Raw genomic sequence first — 19,429 nt, forward strand, 5'->3', positions numbered from 1 at the left:
TCTGTGACATCCCTATAACTAGGGGTCTGATTTGGTGTAAATGAAAGAAGCCTTTCATCTGGTCTCCTTTTTCCAAGGCCTTGCTCGAATCACTGTAGCTCTGGCTTGGGCAACATCCTGGCTGCTTAATAAGATACTTTCCTCTGTTTTGATTTCAGTGAGGCATTTGGGGTACTTAGTGGCTCATTTAATGTGAGGGGTCCCTTCTTTTCTAACAGATCCCCTCTGGGTCCATTTACTTTTTAGTCTATTGCGTACATATTCAAAAGACTGTGGGCTATATTAATCTGAGATGGGAGAAAGGAACCAAGAATCTCTCTCCATCTTTTTAATGCTGAAAATTATATACTGAATTTTAAAGTTTGATGTTATAGCAATTTGTTCTTAGATATTTTTGAAAAAAGATTATTAATAAATAATGCAATAAATTACTAAGTCTGATAGTTAATTATACTGGAGAATTAATCTGTGTTTATAAAGACAAATCTACTAGCTGCAGTCCATACTCACTTTATTTGAGGCCCTAGAATGAAAAAAGCACTGTTACCAGAAACACAGCCCCTTCAAGTCAGTAAAGACAGTTTTGGGTATTTCACAGGTAAACTTGGGGACTGTTATTTTAGTGCCGGACCCAAGTTTTGGAAAATAATATAATATCACACTTAAGAAGTGAGCATCTATGAGGTAATGCATAAGAAAAATACTTTGTGTTTATGGTGACACATTCCATTCACATTATCAACAACGTGTCTCTTTTTTTAAAAAATATATTTATTTATTTATTATTTATTTTTGGCTGCATTGGGTCTTCATTGATGCACGCGGCTTTCTCTAGTTGCGGTGAGCGGGGGCTACTCTTCGTTGTGGTGCGCGGGCTTCTCATTGCAGTGGCTTCTCTTGTTGCGGAACTCAGGCTCTAGCTGTGTGGGCTTCAGTAGTTGTGGCACATGGGCTCAGTAGTTGTGGCCCATGGGCTCTAGAGCACAGGCTCAGTAGTTCTGGCACACAGGCTTAGTTGCTCTGCGATATGTGGGATCTTCCTGGACCAGGGCTCGAACCCGTGTCCCCTGCACTGGCAGGCGGATTCTTAACCACTGAACAACCAGGGAAGCCCAACAACATGTCTCTTTAAGTCATTTTTCTGTCCTTTTAAGAAGTGTGTCCAAACAATGAAAAAAAAAATTTGTAACCAGTCTCTCATAAACCCAAGTTGCTCATGTCTAACTTATAAAAAAATCTTTAGAAATGTACTTTCTGGTTTTTCTATCACATTTTTGTTCCTGTTGCCCTTCTTCTGCCTTCTTAACAGTTTTTTGTATTGGCTGTTTGCTGTCCAGTTGCTCAGCCTTTTAGGGAAGAAGGGTTCCACCCTGTCTCCCCCCTGTTGTAAAATCAGAAGAGGACATTTCTGACTTTTGTATCTTGCTACTGTCTTTAAAGGGCTGATTTTTAGCTTGAGTTATGTCATTAAAATTATTCAAGCATATACTGATGTATAAATAGATCTCATGGGCTTAATTAAGGATTAGTTAAGGAAATTAAGGAAAATGAGAACAACTCAGATAACCAAGAAAGGCATTTATATCATGTTGGTAACAGTAACAGTAGCAGAGTTATGAGGTGGCTTACTACTTTAGAAGCCTTTTAAAATGTGTCATACCATCTAATTCTTTAATTAGAAATTAATATCTCTTTGAGATGGATAGAACAGATATTATTGTCAGTGTTTTTCACACCAGTGCACTTCAGTCTGCGAGCAATGAGCATCACCTGGGATTTTTGTAGAAATGCACATTCTCAGGCCTCATCCCAGACTCTTTTGAATCAGAAATTCTAGGGCTGGCGTCCAAGAACCTCTTATAACAAGTTCTCCGGACTTCTCTGGTGGCGCAGTGGTTAAGAATCCGCCTGCCAATGCAGGGGACACGGGTTTGAGCCCTGGTCCGGGAAGATCCCACATGCCTTGGAGCACCTAAGCCCGTGCACCACAACTACTGAGCCTGCGCTCTAGAGCCTACGAGCCACAACTACTGAGCCCATGTGCCACAACTACTGAAGCCCACACACCTAGAGCCTGTGCTCCACAACAAGAGAAGCCACCACAATGAGAAGCCCACGCACCGCAAGGAAGAGTAGCCCCCGCTCGCAGCAACTAGAGAAAGCTCACGCGCAGCAACGAAGACCCAGTGCGGCCAAAAATAAATAAATAAATTTATTTTTAAAAAACCCACAAGTACTCTAGGTAATTTTTTGTGCATACTAACGTCTGCAAAGCACTGATTGACATGTAAAAATGCTATAATTCGTAGAAGGATAATTATACTATATTTAATGTCAAATGCTACAAATCAAAAATATCCAGGACTTCTGACCTGTGGTTAGGTTTTTTCCCCTATAGAGAAAAAGTAATCCGTTTATAAGAGTAAGGCAAAAATTAGGAAGGATGCTGTTAGTAGTAGTAGCCTCATGGCAGATAGTAAGAGCTGAAGAAATGGTAGAAGGAAAAGATAGATATTTATTGAAAAAATGACTTAACCATGTAACTTTAACACAGGATTTCTTCTACAGTTTAATTTACCAGCTGGATATGTGGGACTGGTATTCCTGGGTTTGGCGCTATCCTATACCATTTCTTCACCACTGGTGGGCCTACTCAGTGATAAAATGCCAGTATGTATACTTCATCGATAGTTAAGAGTTACTTTTGTATGTCTAGACTGGTGGTTGTCCAACTGTACTTCCTGAACTCTAGAGGTCCATTGATTAGAATTAACATATTCAGTTTTTAAGAAATTTCATCTTTATTGAGGTATGGTTGACAAATAAAATTGTAAGATATTTAAAGTATACATCATGGTGATATGGTATACATACACCCTGAGAAAGGATTCCCTCCACCTGGTTAATTAACGTATCCATCACCACAGTTACCTTTTTGGGGGGGTGGAGAGCAGTGAGAACATTTAAATTTTAATATATTCAATTTTTTTAGCTGATGGAGAGGTTCCAGTGTGAGGCTCAGTATGTGCCAACCTGCCATCACCCTGAACAGATACACTTTTTTTTTTTTTTTAAAGATCTTATGTGGCCAATTTACTAGTTTTTATTTATTTATTTATTTATTTATTTATTTATGGCTGTGTTGGGTCTTCGTTTCTGTGCGAGGGCTTTCTCTAGTTGCGGCAAGTGGGGGCCACTCTTCATCGCAGTGCGCGGGCCTCTCATTATCGTGGCCTCTCTTGTTGCGGAGCACAGGCTCCAGACACGCAGGCTCAGTAATTGTGGTTCACGGGCTCAGTTGCTCCACGGCATGTGGGATCTTCCCAGACCAGGGCTCGAACCCGTGTCCCCTGCATTGGCAGGCAGATTCTCAACCACTGCACCACCAGGGAAGCCCCAGATTCACTTTTTAATTGCTTCCTCTGGGAGAAGAGGAGTCTTAACGCTAAAACTGTTGAAAAACTCTTGGATTAGACTTTCTAAAGGAAAAAGTTCCCTTGATGCAAAAAAGTGGTTTGACCTTAATAATTAGGGCAGAGCCCCAAAAGTAGTTAGGACTTGACCAAGTTGAGAGGATAGAATTTAGTTTTTCTGTGGGAGTGAAAGGATTGGTCGTGTAAATATGCATCAGTTATCCCATCGCCATCCTGACAGAAAATCCTTTCCATTCTCCTTTAACTAGGTCTAAGCCGTTCAGTCCAGATGACTAGTACACAGAGCTAGTACTGTTAGCCAGGTCTCAAGCTTCTATGACTTGAGTGCTTATTTTTGTGTTTCCCCTCTTAATTAGATGTGGGTATATATTTATGAAGACCTAGTACATGGAGATTACTTGGTAGTCCAGGTGGAAAAAAGCAAGTGTCTTAAACAGTGTTTGTAACTTAGTTTTAAGGCATAGCCTTATATAACTGAACAGATATCGTACCCCTATAATTTTTAGCCTGCGTTTGAGTAGTTTATAAGGAAACATTTTATTTGGTACTTTTTAATAATGTGAATTTTCTAGATAGTGCATCTACTTGGTCATTCCTTGTGGTGACTGCTTTTTAAATTGTTATATTTGGAACAGTTTATCATGTGCAAAATCTACCATACACTCCCTTTCCATGGAATACTTGTCCTTTGCTCAACCCCTGTCTTGGGGTACATTGCACTTGCTTTTGTGTTTACCATCTACCTGTTTTCTCTTACATGTAAAATTTTGTTTTCTCCAATGTATTTGGATTTTTTAATATCACGACTTGTGTTCTTCAATGATTTCTTTATTTTCCTAAATTATGGAAGATCTTTACCTCTAAGAGTTTCTGTGGACTTTCTTTACCAGCATCTAAGGAAATGGCTTCTCGTTTTTGGAAACTTAATCACAGCAGGGTGCTACATGTTCTTAGGACCTGCCCCATTCTTGCACATTAAGAGGTAATTTTTTTTCTTCTTTTGAATTTGTGGCAAAATAACATTAGGAATTATTTTAAAAATTTTTGGTGTAACACTGATATGCTTAGTATCTTTGAATCTTATTTAAATAATTACCAGATTTAGGACTATGTTGAATTGTTTGTTTTACTGACAGTATTACTGGATGCTAGCAGTGGTCTAGGCAAACAGGAATGCATAAAATCTGAATCAAATTATAAAAATGCTTATATTCCCTTTGTATTTCAATTGCACATTTGTACTTTATTTAATTTTTTAAAAATTTATTATTTATTTTTGGCTACGTTGGGTCTTCGTTGCTGCGCGCGGGCTTTCTCTAGTTGTGGCGAGCATGGGCTACTCTCTGTTGCAGTGTGTGGGCTTCTCCTTGCGGTGGCTTCTCTGTTGCGGAGCACAGGCTCTAGGCGCGTGGGCTTCAGTAGTTGTGGCACATGGGCTCAGTAGTTGTGGCTCGTGGGCTCTACAGCTTAGGCTCAGTAGTTGTGGCGCACGGGCTTAGTTGCTCTGCGTCATGTGGGATCTTCCCGGACCAGGCCTCGAACCCGTGTCCCCTGCGTTGGCAGGCAGATTCTTACCCACTGCTCCACCAGGGACGTCCTGTACTTTATTTTAAAAGTAGCATTTGTTAATCTACCTTTAGCTGATAGTTCTTAGAATATACTTTTGTTTTTTCTATTCCTTCTTGCCCCTTGAGGAGGGAACTAAATCTTTTTTGTTTCTGTATCATCCTTAGCATATGGTAGCTGCTTAATAAAGCTTGTTTATTATAATTTATTTGCTAAAATAAAGTGAGCTACTTAGAGCTTTTTAGGTACCTCTGGGACAAAACACGATATGGAAAAAGGAATGATTTCAGAGTCTTTCAGATTTGGGTTTGTATTTGGGCTTTGCCCCTTCCTTGGTATGTGAACTTGAGCAAATCATTTAACTTCCAAGAGCCTCAGTTTTCTTATCCACCAAAAAAGCCGATAAGAGTACTGTTGAAATAATTTTCTAGGCTCAAGATAGAGTGACTCCAGCCCAGGGTGCCATGTCAGCAAACCAAAACTTAGAAAACTTTCATGTCCCTGTAAATGCTCCTCTTGACCAGAAAAGCAGTCTATCCAGTCACCCAGTCACCCCCAAACGCCAAGCCACCAACTGTGGGCCGCTCACCCCAAACAAGATGGACTGCGTAGCCCCAGACAATCAGATATTACCTGTTTTTCTCTTCCTTGTTTTTTTTTTTTCCTTATCCTGTAAAAGCTTCCTGCCTTCCATCCCATTTTTCAGTTCTCCAAAATGAGACCATCCACTTCATGAAGTGTTAAATAAAGTTTGTTTGTATTACCTAGATTGTCTTCCTTAATCATTTTTAACAGACTTACATGGCAGGGTTGCTGCAATGGTTCAGTAGAATAATGGATATGAAGTAACTGACGTAGGGCCCGACATGGAACACATAGCAGGTTCCTGTCACTTCCTTTACCATTTTCCTTCTGTGCCATTTTTCAGTCAGTGGAATTTCAAAGCCAAGTGCTTGAAGGAGCAACATTAACATTGACATTTTAACCAACTTTGAAAGGCTTTTACATGGTGATAAGAAGGCAGGTTGACTCTAGGCACGTGACACGTGTGACCAAAGATATTGGGATAGCAGGATAAATTGATCGTTTTCCCCCCTCAGAAATGTAAGGAGTTAAAAGATGTTTTCACTGAACAAAATGGGATCAGATGGGGATAAGAACCAGACTAGTCATGTCATCTGTGAAACGAACTTCTCTGAGATCCTGCCTGCCCTCCTTGACGTGAAGCTTTGTTGTCTCTTTAAATGTTAATTTTTCTCCAAAACTCTCTTGCAGTCAGCTCTGGTTGTTGGTGCTGATACTAGTCATAAATGGTATCTCTGCTGGAATGAGTTTAATTCCAGCTTTCCCGGAGATTCTCAGTTGTGCACAGTAAGTTACTTCCATGGCTTGAAGGACTGTATTGTGATTAGCAATAAACATCACAAGCTTTCTTGAATTTCTCAATTTTGTAGGATGTTGGATATTTTTTTTCAATACTAAACCTTCATGATTTCATGTCATGCAATATTGTGATATAAATAGTATAAGCAAAAATACAATAATATAAATGATAATATATAGGAATATTAATACAATGATAGGTAAAATGGGTTGTGGATAGAGGCTCGGCTTAGTTTACGCCTCGGTATAGGTATACTTCTAAACAGCCAAAGCATATATATGTATAAGTGAAGCACTTTGCCATACAGTAGAAATTAGCCCAACATTGTAAATCAACTATACTTCAATAAATTAAAAAAAAAAAAAAGCCAAAGCACAGTGGGAAGCCCTCAGCATCATTTCCCTCTCATAGAGGAGGTCCACACAAGGGCACAGAGTGACCAGGTAAATGGATTCTAGTATCAATTCCAATGTGTGGGTTTTTCCTCCCTCACACCACCAAGCTGGGTGTCCTGCAGTTCAACTAATTCTGACACTATTTACCGGGAGATAACATCAGATCCCACAGGTTAAGGACTCAGTCCCACAAGAGTGCCCTCTGCTTCAGATGCCAATTTCAAGTGCAGGTTGTTACCTATGTTTCTGACCGACTGGCTGTAAATCAGAGGTTCCAACGACCCCCTCCGTGGGTTCTCTTCATTTGCTAGAGCAGCTCATAGATCTTAGGAAACCAGTTCACTCACTAGCTACTGGCTTACTGCAAAGGATATTAAAGGATACAGATCAGCAGTCAGATGACAAGATATATAGGGCGATAAGGTCCCAAGCAACAGAGCCCTGTCCTTGTGGAGTTTGGGGCCCAGCTCGGTGGCACGTGGAAGCATTCTGGCTTCCCAAGCTGGAAGCTTTCTGAACTCAGTCCTTTTGGGTTTTTATGGAAGCATCACTACATATGCATGGCTGATTAAATCATTGGCCATTGACAGTTGATTCAACCTCCACCCCCTCTCTCTATGGGAGGAGGGATGTGTGGGGCTGAAAGTTCCAAGCCTGTAATCACGTGTTGGTTCTCCAGGCAACGTGGGTGCTAGTCCCAAAGTCATCTCATTAACATAACAAAAGACACTTTTTTTTATGGCTTTCATCACTTAAGAAATTCCACGGATTTTAGGAGCTGTGTGCCAGAAATGGGGAAGAAGACCAAGTGTATCTTTGTCACTTGGCCATCAGTCTTTTGTTTAGTAGGCATAATGATGAAGAACACAAAGTGAACTTGAGCAGGGAGAATACTGATGGCTCTGCTGTTGTCAGTTCAACAAGTCTCAAAGGAATAAGGAGCTGCCTCTGTATTTTCTAAAGGTTGCCCATCGTTCTCTCTACATGTTCATCTCATTTGAAGAATTTCTTAGTTAATTATATACTTTAATAAATATTTAATGCAAGTGGGTCGCGATTCTTAATATTGTATCCTATATATGCAGTAGAAGTATTTTTAGAAAACCCTGGAGGAAATATTACTATAGTGATATCTTCAAATGAGATTAGCTTTTTATTTTAGAAATGGAGTGTTCTTGCTGTTGGGTTTATCCAGATTATCCCTGGTTTATTTTTATACCATACACTATTCTTTTGTTTCACGCAGGTTTCCCTTTTAACCACAGACACACTCTTGTTTCTCTTTGCAGTGAAAATGGATTTGAAGAAGGATTAAGTACCTTGGGACTGGTGTCAGGTCTCTTTGGTGCATTGTGGTCAGTTGGGTGAGTAGCTATTGAATTTCATTCACACCTGTAAGTTGGAAAATGCTATCTCCAGTTTACAGATGAAGAAATTCAGACACTGAGAGGTCAGATGAGTTGCCAGAAGGCACATAATTCACTTAGGGGAGAGCTGCAGTTCTAATCCAGCTGTCTGACTTCAAGATCAATGGTTATACCAGCAGTTTTAATACATAATCAAAATGGTCTCATATACTTTGTCTTATTTAAGTGATATTTTAAAGTTCCTTTAACAGGAGCCTGTCTCAGTTTTGAAAATGTATTCATTTATTCATTCATTTGTGTATTTATTTTTAACTCTCTACTATATACCAGAGGGATAACTGTATGCTGCCCATGTAGCTATCATCAATAAGTATGTACTGAGTTGTTTTAAATACAAATACCTAGAAGAGTAGAGAGAATAATATAAAGGTTCTTTTGAATGCATATCATCTTTTAAAATTTTTCATATAAGGCATCAACTTTTCAGAAGCAGTTATAATTTTAGGATTGTTTAAAAATTTTAAGCAATCATCATTATCAGGTAGAATTATTTTCTTAAACCTAATGCTCTGTCCAGGAATTGGCTTTTTTCGTTAGCGTTTATAGTTTCAATATAATGAATTGAAGCGGTCATGCAGCCTATAAGGAGTAACGTTTTTTTTTTGCACTGTAATCCTCTTTCTTCTTTTCATTGTTAGTGCTTTTCTAGGACCAACGCTGGGGGGATTTCTGTATGAGAAAATAGGTTTTGAATGGGCAGCTGCTCTACAGGGTCTCTGGGCTCTGACAAGTGTGAGTAATTAGTCTTTTACTTTCATTTTCCTTATGTTTATGGAGAAATGTGACTTGGATAATTGACAGTAACCAGTACCTTTCATTGTGTTAAAGGGACTAGTGATGGGCTTGTTTTATCTATTGGAGCATTCAAGGAGAAGAAGGAGGTATGGTCAACTCTTGAGTTTTTTTTCTCCTTTAAAAGTTGGCTTGTGGGAGTGGGAAAAAAACACCATTTTACATCCGTTCTTCCACCCTGGAGATTTCTGGGCACTCTGAGCCTCATCACTTGATAGACACGTTTACGGAAATAGTTGGATAGAGATGTAGGTACTGAGGTTTTTTTTTTAAGGTGAGAAATACTGAGGTTGGCCTCTTCTTTCCTTCCACGTAGCTCTAAACTTCAAAATATCCTTGGCACAGAGGAGGAACGGACTGCTCTCTTGCCTGATGAAACGTAGCCCTACGTTAGGAATCCCTACTGATACGGGGCTGGGAGATGGATGCTCCTGGCCTTGAACTTCATTGCTGGAAGGATTTTCCTAATTTTTACACACAAAACTCCATGAACTCCACACCAGCATCCTGAAATTGTTAACATAGTTTTGGATGATCCTGTGTTGGGCTGCACATACTGTTGTCCTGAAGAGCTGGCCTGCTGAACCAGCCGTATTTGAAACCTTAAGTATGCGAAGAGTTGTTGAAAATCAACAAAAGTTTTTGGTTTTGAGTGACCAGACTTGGCCCTGAGGCTGTTACTGACTCTAGGTGTCCTGTTTCCTCTGTTTACTTTTTATTCTGAGGGCACTGATTCTGTGACTGTACCCCTTTTATTAACAGGGAAAGAAATGAATTGATTTGATATGCTTAAACATAATATAAAGATAACTCAAAATATACAGAATAATTACTGTGAAATCAGTTTTAAAAATACTTGCTTTCTCTGTGTCCTAAGATTTTTTTGTTTTTGTTCAAAAGGCAAAATTCCAGCCTACCATGGAAAAACTCTATTGCATACCCTGGCCATCAGCTCTTCTAAAACTTTTGTTTGTGTGAAAGATACAAGAATAATATTACTTAACACTTCCAATTTTGTAACATGCTGTGAATTAGGATCTGGATTTATACATAATGCTTGGTATAATATTATTCATTTCCCTTAATGTCTCTGTTTTAGTTCTATCATTTTTTTTAAAAAAAAACATACTCCCAATAGATGTATCCCATTCCCAGAGCAAGCGAGCCCACAGGAATGCTTGTTCTATGTTAGGGAAGGGGTTCCTCTCACTTCATGTAAAATCCATGCTGTTGTTTGAAGTGAGTGAATCTCTGCTGTGCAACTCTCATACCTCCTGATCCATTTTCATGGTGTAGTAGCCCCATTTACCCACCCACCCCCCTTTTTAGTAGAAGAAATGTTTTTTATCTATTTATTAATTCAAAAATATTTATTGAATGCCTTCTCTGAATTGACATTGTGCTTGATCTTACAGATTTACCTGTGATCAAGATAAACAGAGTCTAGTCTTTATGGAACTAATATTCCAGTGGAAGGGACAAGCAAGAAATAAATACCAGAATCTCTAGTTATCTTGCAGAGATGCTGTGATGAAAAACAAAAACAAAAACAAAAACCTGGTGATATGAAAGAGTAATCGGCTGGAGCTGATTAGGTGTGAGGATCCTCATTGAGATAAGGCCTTGAACTGAGCTCTGAAGGGTGAGAATGAGGCAGCCATTCTGAGGGGAGAGCCCTCCCTAGCATGTGCAAAACGGCTTGACCTGGTCAAAGAGAAGGCCGTGGCCCACATGGCTGGAGTCTAGTAAACAGAGGAATTTGGGCGAGGGAGAGGAGCCGGCTTTTGAATGGAGGATTCTAGAATTTGATTCATATTTCAGGAAGGTCATTGTGTTTGCATGGCCAAGGTGAGTGGGGATGCAGATTACCAGGGGTGGAGGGAGATCTTTGGAATCTTTGAGAGAGACATTAATGGTTTGGATCAGGAAGGTGGTGCTGAAGTGTAGAGAAAAGGATGTGTTTGGAAGTAGAACCAACAGGGTTTGCTGATAATGGACAGAGAAGGGGAGAGAAATTCAGGAAGACTCCTAGGATTTGCCTTGAGGGCATGGGTGGTCAGCTGGTGCCTCTTAGTGAAATGGGGAAGAATGGGAGAGAAACAGATCTGGAAGAGGCACATTAAACCATGCCCTTTCACACCACCATAAGGAAAAAATAAATAAAATTTAGAGGATCACAATACCCAGGTTGGAGAAGATGGACAGCAGCCGGACCACGGACTGTTTCGGAAGACTGTTTGGCATTAATTCCCAAAACTGAATACTCACAGTTCCCATGAACTCTTCACTCTCCTCCTGCCCCAAGTCCCTTCGCCCTGAGAGCTCTAGATGCTGGTCCCTTGCCTGCCAAGCACAAGTGGCCTGTCACCCGCTTACCGGAGCGGCACCAGGACGAGTGTGACCCCAGCCCCCTGCACTCGTGTGCACTGCGGAAAGGGCCAGGCCTCGATTTCCCGGGTTAAATCGTCCTGGCCCCTCTCCAGGGCTTTCCTTCCTTGGGCGCAGGATGCAGGCTAATGCGGGGCCGCCCCTCCTCCGCCCAGTGGCCGAGGATGCCGCCGAATGCCTGTAGTTCCCATTTGTACCACGTGGGGCCGCTATTAAAGCACCGCGGGGATCCAGCAGCTCAAAGCCGGGCCGTGGCGCCGGAGCTCGCACCGCTCCCACCGGCGTCCCGGCGTCACTCAGGACTGTCAGCCTATTACCGTTACCAGGGCTGTTGACTGTTGAGACTAGTTCAAGGTCAACGCAAAGATTCCAGGCTTACTGGCTAGAGAACTTTTTGTTCTCCCTCCCAACACGCCGCTGTCAGTACCTACTGTGGATACCAGTGTATTTAAAGCCGCTTTGTACAAAAACAACTTTGCCCCTTCCTCATTTTATGATTTTGAAGTATTAAGATAAATGACAAAAAAAAGTTAAAAATATGAGAAACAATAGCAGAACTTTGAACCTTTTGAAACCAAAAGGTAGGTCAAAATTATCAAAGGAAATCTGTGTGTTTATATTTATATATGTTTATGTTCATCTGAATGTAACAAAGTGCCCAGTTTAAAAGCACTTTTTAAAAAATGAGACAATGTAGAATATAATAAATTAAAAAGTATCTTTTATGTTAAGGTCACATTGCAACCTATACATATATGACATACAGACTAATCCCAAGGAAAAATAAAAAGGACAAATTTTTTTAAATCACAAATCGTTTTCTCAATTAAACTTTTCAAAAAAATTTTTGAGGTAATTGTTGATTCACATGCAGTTGTAAGAAATAATACCCAGAGATCATCTGTACTCTTTACCCAGGTTCCCCCAGTGGTAACATCTTGCAACACTTAACAGTACAATATTCTAACTAGGATGTATTGGTAGAGTCGAGATAAAGAAAGATTCCCAGTCTTCAGTTGCCCATGCTGCTACTTTTCTGTCACCCTCACTCCCTCCTTAATCTCTGGCAATCACTAATCTGTTCTCCATTTCTGTAATTTTGTCATTTCAAGAATCCTGCGTAAATGGAATCCTATTGTATGTTATTTTTGGGGGATTGCCTTTTTCATTCAGCATAATGCTCTTGAAATCCATCCACATTGTTGCATGTGTCCATAGTTCATTTCTTACTGAGTAGTATTCCATGGTGTGGACATACATACAGCTTGGTTATTCATCCACTGAAGTACATCTGGATTGTTTTCAGTTTGTGGGTAAAACAAATAAAGGTGCTGTGAACATTCATGTACAGGTTTTTGTGTGAAGATGTCTTCATTTCTCTGGGATAAATGCCCAAGAATACAACTGCTGAGTTGTATGGTAATTGCATGATTAGTTTTTTTCCCCAAATAACCCATATATTTTACATAGGAAATTTGATTTGGACAATAAATATTAAATATCATACATCAATGCAATATTCTATTGTTTATTAAGTTATCAAGATTTAAATATGTTAAACATACCTTCTCATATCTAGCTGGCAAAAGAGGTGGGTAATAAATACTGACATAGCCAACTAATTTTCAGTAAGTACAATTAATAAGTGAGAAGTAAAACCGATATCTTTTATTTATATACGATCATAGCAAAAGGGAATGATCCAAAGACTATGATAGTTAGCTTTCCTTTGGTCTCACTGTCATATGTCCTCAATTTGTGAAATAAACACACAGGAGAGTAAGAAACAACATACTTAAGACAGAAAAAGTAAAATGTTATCCAAAGTATTAACAAATGAAACAAAAGCCTACTTATTCAGTTTTTCATTAGGAACAACTTGCAACTCTTAAAATATTTGCACTAGTTTCTTTCAGAAAATCCACAGCTCCACTTCGAATCCCAGTTTATTTATAGGTGACAATCTGAGAAAGCATGATGTTCAGTAATAACTTCTGGTTTATAGTTTAGTGCAATTGCATCAGCAGTACTAAAATAAGCCAAATGCATTTCTGGTTGATCATGGTCAACAGTAGCACAAGTACAAAAAGCAGTACATTATTATCATTTTTAAGTTTTTGTCATTTAAGATAAATTTGAATACCAAATCAGTTAAGTCACATTATTATATGTTTCAGAAATGACAGCCATGAGGGACTTTACTGGCTGTCCAGTGGTTAAGACTCTGCGCTTCCACTGCAGGGGCACCAGTTCGATCCCTGGTTGGGGAACTAAGATCCCACATGCCGCTCATTGAGGCCAAAAAAAAAAAAATGACAGCCATGAAATCAGTTGTTGGATGAATATGAATAGGGTTTTTTTTTTCTTTTGAGAATTAAAACCAGTGTAGGTATATATTTCATTTGAACATATTGACCTGAAACAAATAGCCAGATATTTCAACAAAGATGGGTTTATTTAGAATCAATAGAGAATTGCAATTCAGGGTTTGTACAAGTGCCCACACAGCAAGGGAAGGAGGACACTTTTATAGATGGAAAAAGGAAGTTGGGAGGGCTCTGGTAAACAAACAGCCCATGGTGTTTCGCTGGTTGAGTTCTTGCCAGGAAAGAAGATGAATTTTTCTTTTCCCTGGTGGGCTCTGCTATCCTCGCAGGGTGTGAGAGCTTCCTCTCTGGTCTCCCAACTTTATTGAGATTTCTGTTTATTAATTTTTTGCAAACATCACACTAATACTTTTCACTTTCAGAACTTAAGTGAAATGAATGGCTATATTCATTTCCTCTGTTGTTTTCTCTTGCTATTACTGGTTTGCTTTTGCCTCTTTTATTTACTTATCTGATAAAGATCAGAGTTACCTGGTTGTCGGTGTGTCCACTCCTAAGAGCTGGGTCCAACCTCTAGATCTGGAACACGAATGGTGTGAGGACAGGGCTGTGCATTAAGTGGCACTGCCATCTGGTAGTAAGGAAGCTTCAGGACTTAATTTCACGCATGTCACTGAAAACTCTCTGAAAGAAAAAATATTCTTGAGGTAAAACAGCATTATTAATTGGAAAAAAAAAAACTGCATAAGAAAGGAAGATCTGCCCACACTTTTCCATCCCTGTACCTGGTGAATGTGTCTTAATGCGGCTCTCAGGACTTTGGTCAGTTGATTCAGAAGAGCAAGAACTCCCAAACAGATGCTGCATATTAACTGATCTTCCATATGAACAAATTCCATTTAGCAAAGCATAAGGTTTGGATTCTGGGTGGTCAAAGCAGACAAACGCAGACTTCGGCTTTTCTTCTCTATCTTTGAATATAGTCACTTTGGTTAATGGCCCAGCTTATAAGAAACTGAAGAAGCAGCTCATATAGAAATTCCCAAGCTGATTTCCAGAGTGGCTGTATCATTTCACAATCTTCCCAACAGCAACGCAGAAGTAACCCAGTTTCTTGGTAAGTTTTGTGTGTGTGTGTGTGTGTGTGTGTGTGTGTGTGTGTGTGTGTGAGGTTTAAAAAAATAGAATGATGTGTGAAATAGGGAGAGGTATTGATCAGAGGGCGAATCTGTGGGACTGCTGCAGGAAAAGCCGTCCAGATGAGCTCATAGAAATGGACTTTAAGTTAATAATCCCTGGCGAAACCATTCAGATCAGATTGACATAGAAGACAGGAAACATGAACGACTTTGCGGAAAGCGACAGAACAATGAGAAAATAGAGAATGTGAACTAATTGACATTTTTTAGTGAGTTAGTGGCCGAGAACAGGTGAGCATCTGACCAGAGAGATTTAAAGACGTGGGTCAACACTGCACTGGGCATTGCCCTCACAATAGGGCCTCCATCTTGTGGCCATGAGATAATAATAACAGCCAAAACTATTCAGCACCTTTTATCACCATCTTGCTGGTGAAGGAAACTGCAGCCCTGAGAGGGCATATAACTTGCTCATGGCCACACAGATAGGAAGTGTTTCAAACCCAGGCATTCTGGCTACAGGGTCCATACCCCTAACCATCCCCCAATATCATCTTAGTTCAGGCTGCTACAACTGAATACCATCAACTGGGTGGCTTAAAAACCACAGAAATTTCTTTCTCACGGTTGTGGAGGTTGAGAAGTCCAAGAACAAGGTGTTGGCAGATTCAGGTCTGGTAGGACCCAGTTCCTGGTTCATAGATGGTGGTCCTGTGTCCTCACATGGTGGAAGGGGCAGGTGGCTCACTGGGGTCTCCTTTATAAGGGCAGGAATCGCATTCAGGAGGGCTTCGCCCTGAGGATCTAATCACCTCTCGAGGACTTCACCTGCTAACACCATCACACTGGGGATGTGATTTCAATATATGAATTTGTTGGTGGGGTGGACGCAAACGTTCAGTTTATGACACCAACTAACAGACATTTCAGAAGTTCCTGTTGGTGAAGTCAATAAACTTTGGCAGAGTTGGATCAGAACAAAATAAAGGATTTGCAAGTGAAATCATCAAGAAGAGAGCTTGTTACTATTTTTCTTTTGAGGAAGTGGGGACCTTCAGACAATGTGGGAGCATACTGCCAGTTCAAAGGGGCTTCTTCAGCCCAGCCTACCACGATCCTAAACTTCTAAGAGCAGAAAGCAGAAGGGTAGTTTGAACCACATGAAATCACTGTTGCCGCAGGTCAGAAACAGGTGGCGATTAGCAACTTCCTATGGCACAACCCTTTCCACCCATTTTGGGAGTGGCAGGCTGTGATGAATCACTACTCTCTCAGATTCTCTCTTGGCTTGAGTTGCATGAACTGTCTGAAGAGCTGAACACCAATCCAAGTCCAGAGCTGGAGGAGCACCTCACCTGGGCTGGGATATGGCCCCAAAAGATGGTTAAAGTTCAGGCTGGGGCTTCCCTGGTGGCGCAGTGGTTGAGAATCTGCCTGCCAATGCAGGGGACATGGGTTCGAGCCCTGGTCTGGGAAGATCCCACATGCCGCGGAGCAGCTGGGCCCGTGAGCCACAACTACTGAGCTTGCGCGTCTGGAGCCTGTGCTCCGCAACAAGAGAGGCTGCGATAGTGAGAGGCCCGCGCACCGCGATGAAGAGTGGCCCCCGCTTGCCACAACTAGAGAAAGCCCTCGCACAGAAACGAAGATCCAACACAGCCATAAATAAATAAATAATTAAAAAAAAAAAAAAAGTTCAGGCTGGTTCTGCTCAAGCAGCCATTTCCTTTCTCAAACGCTGACTCAGACAGGCTTGCTAAAGACCAATGCAAGTCTCCTATGGGGACAGGGACAGAAACATTGTTCTTTACCACCGAGTACTTTTTGGGGGGGGGAGGGGTACAGTATCATCCTTTTTTTGGTATACAGCATCAAGAGAAAATAGTTTGAAAAGTAGGGCCTGGTTTTTCTCTTTTGCTTACTTATTTTTTGATGTCATCCTTGCTGCTTATGAGGAAACGCCATCAGTGACTGTACATGCTATTTCCAACTCTTTGTTAATGTCATTTCACACCTGGGAGAGGGGCCAGACCAGGAAGTCCTGAGGCCTGAATCAGAGCCAGGAGCCACCCCTTGCCTTTCTGGGGCCTTGGTGCTCTTACGATGCCTTCGCCACGCCGAGGATGTACGTCTGCCAGGCCCAGCTGGGCATGATCCAGGAGTAAGTGGCCAGGTGCTGTGTTTCCCATCCCATCCTCAGCACAGTGCCCCAGATAGACCAGATTTGTCCAGCCGAACAATAGTAGCTCTGTGGACCTAACGATGAATTATGGAGTCAGGATCATTACATTACTAAATTGTCTCCCCTTTTTGTTAATTATTGTCATCCCATCATAATCTTGCAGAGGACTTTCATATGTCTTTGACTCTCAGAATAACTTTGTGAAGGTGATAGAGCAGGTATGATTACCTGAACTTTTAAGGTGAGAAATAGAGTTTCAGAGAAGTGGAGTGCAAAGCAGAAACTACACTTCTACTCTTCTTACTTATTACAGCCAGAAAACTAAGTCCAGTTGAATACTATTTTAAGAGATGACCAGATTCCCAGTTAGAAACAAATATTTGAACTATGTCTATTTTTTTTATAGTGGCCCTTTGACCATATAATTTTGAATTGATTGGAACTTTTCACCCTTGAAATCAATTCCATTAATCACAAATTGGTAAATTAGTAAATAGGTCCTATTAGCAGTGACTAATACTTAATCAATGTACCCTGTGGCCAGGAAACATTATTTTATAACAGAGTTAAAGAAGTTAATTAAGCCTTACTTAATCAACCACCTTTATGAGCATGAAAATGTAAACTCTTAATGTTCTATGTCTTGAATTTAGTCTTTTACCTCTGAAGATTTAAAACAATATCAGCTGCTTCTATGACAAATGTATGTAAAAATTATTCACTTTTTTCTTTATGTCTCATGGATTTTTCCATATTTAAATTGTTGTTTCATTTACTAGCTTCTGACTCTTCCATGCCATTGTCTTTGTTACTCAGATTCTCAGTTTTTATGAGACAATTTTGAAATGCTGCAGAGAAAAAAAGGAGCTTAATCACCCTGACTTCACATCAGAAACCACTTCCCCTTTCGCCCTCCAGCCAAAAAACCCGAATAAACAAGACACTATTTCTCTTGTTTATAGCCACAAAGAGAGAAAAAAGTCCAGGAAATTTGGGGACACTGAGATGCGAAAGACATATATGACTGTTTCTGTTCTTACCCTCCAAAAGTAAAGATGTTAGTTTATTTTCACCAGCTTACCTAACTACTTACAAGCAAAAGAGATAATGAAGTATTACTAATTGGTGAGATTAAATCACAAAGAAGTAGATCATGACCCAAATTATATTGATACTTGTAGAAATGAAAGAGCTTACAGTTCTCAATTACATCAAGTACTCACTCAGTATTTAGATTTATCTGTGGTCTTCCTAAGGTGGTCATTTTGAATGGGGTTCCTTAAAAGATGCAAGTGAGGGACTTCCTTGGTGGCGCAGTGGTTAAGAATCCTCCTGCCAGTGCAGGGAACGCAGGTTCGAGCCCTGGTCCAGGAAGATCCCACATGCTGCAGAGCAACTAAGCCCGTGTGCCACAACTACTGAGCCCGGGCCCGAGAGCCCGCGAGCCACAACAAGTGAAGCCACCGCAATGAGAAGCCCACACACCGCAACCAAGAGTAGCTCCCCCTCTCCACAACTAGAGAAAGCCAGTGTGCAGCAACGAAGACCCAATGCAGCAAAAAAAAAAAAAAAAAAAAAAAAAGATGCAAGTGAGTGTCCAGACACTTGGATGCAGACATTAAACCAGAGTACAGACTCATGCATGATGTCTTGGGTATCGGGGAAGATTCTGAAATCAGGAGTGAAAAGTCCTACGCCCTGCTCTAAGTCACTCTGCCTCTCTATGCCTCAGATTCCTGTCCTGTAAAGTGTGGGCATTTGCATTACATGCTCTGTAGACTCTAAAGGCACTCATAATCTACTATATAAAAATAGATTATAAAAATCTCATTCCCTTCACATTATCCACTAAAAGCCTTGACCATTTTTCTAGAAATTATTTTCAGTTTTCTATTCTATAGAGGTAAGAAGTTATTTCTTTACTAAAAATTTCTATTCAAAGCAGAAAATATGAGCAGACCTCATATTTTAGACCTCATATTTTAGACCTCAAATATAGACCTCATCTATATCAAGACTTTTATCTCAGTATGAGGGGAAACATAAAAGAATTTTATTCATTTGTTTCTACTCTTCTATGCCATCTAAAAGTATTTGAATGAAGAGACTCAGATTAAAAAACAAAATCCAAAACCGAAAAACCCCACTAAACTCTTGTGTGATAGGATTGGGACTGGGGAAGGGAGAATATGGATGTCCTAGGAGGTTATCAGAGGTCACATAATGTATGCGTTTTTCTTAAAAGCTCATTTATGTGGTTATTTGCCTCTAACAGAAATGAAAATTACATCTTATCTGGGTTATAATAGAGATGATCTTTATAATCACCAGCCCGAGTGAGATGCTTCCCTTCCCTTCCATCTATCTCCAAAGAAAGGAAGGAAGGGGGGAAGGA

At 40.4% G+C, this 19,429-nt stretch overlaps 1 protein-coding gene and 1 pseudogene across 5 annotated transcripts in view; one reads left to right on the forward strand and one right to left on the reverse strand.

Annotated features, from left to right (window-relative positions):
- Positions 1-12,711, forward strand: part of SLC18B1 (solute carrier family 18 member B1) — a 33,899-nt gene extending 21,188 nt beyond the window's left edge. For 2 of the 5 annotated variants that reach the window (XM_036871143.1, XM_036871140.1), the window contains exons 8-14: positions 2,569-2,670; positions 4,325-4,416; positions 6,276-6,371; positions 8,069-8,143; positions 8,845-8,938; positions 9,035-9,087; positions 10,414-12,711. In XM_036871143.1, coding sequence (XP_036727038.1) covers positions 2,569-2,670; positions 4,325-4,416; positions 6,276-6,371; positions 8,069-8,143; positions 8,845-8,938; positions 9,035-9,087; positions 10,414-10,507 — 606 coding nt within the window. In that variant the 3' untranslated portion in view covers positions 10,508-12,711. Of the gene's footprint in view, positions 1-2,568; positions 2,671-4,324; positions 4,417-6,275; positions 6,372-8,068; positions 8,144-8,844; positions 8,939-9,034; positions 9,088-9,314 lie in introns of those variants that run through there. The other 3 variants (XM_036871141.1, XM_036871142.1, XM_036871144.1) reach the window with 3 other exon arrangements.
- A 1,404-nt stretch (positions 12,712-14,115) lies between these two features.
- Positions 14,116-14,745, reverse strand: LOC118904978 (annotated as a pseudogene).
- Positions 14,746-19,429: the final 4,684 nt, after the last annotated feature.

Source organism: Balaenoptera musculus, chromosome 12 (genome assembly GCF_009873245.2).
Source record: "Balaenoptera musculus isolate JJ_BM4_2016_0621 chromosome 12, mBalMus1.pri.v3, whole genome shotgun sequence".
Lineage (NCBI taxonomy): Eukaryota > Metazoa > Chordata > Mammalia > Artiodactyla > Balaenopteridae > Balaenoptera > Balaenoptera musculus.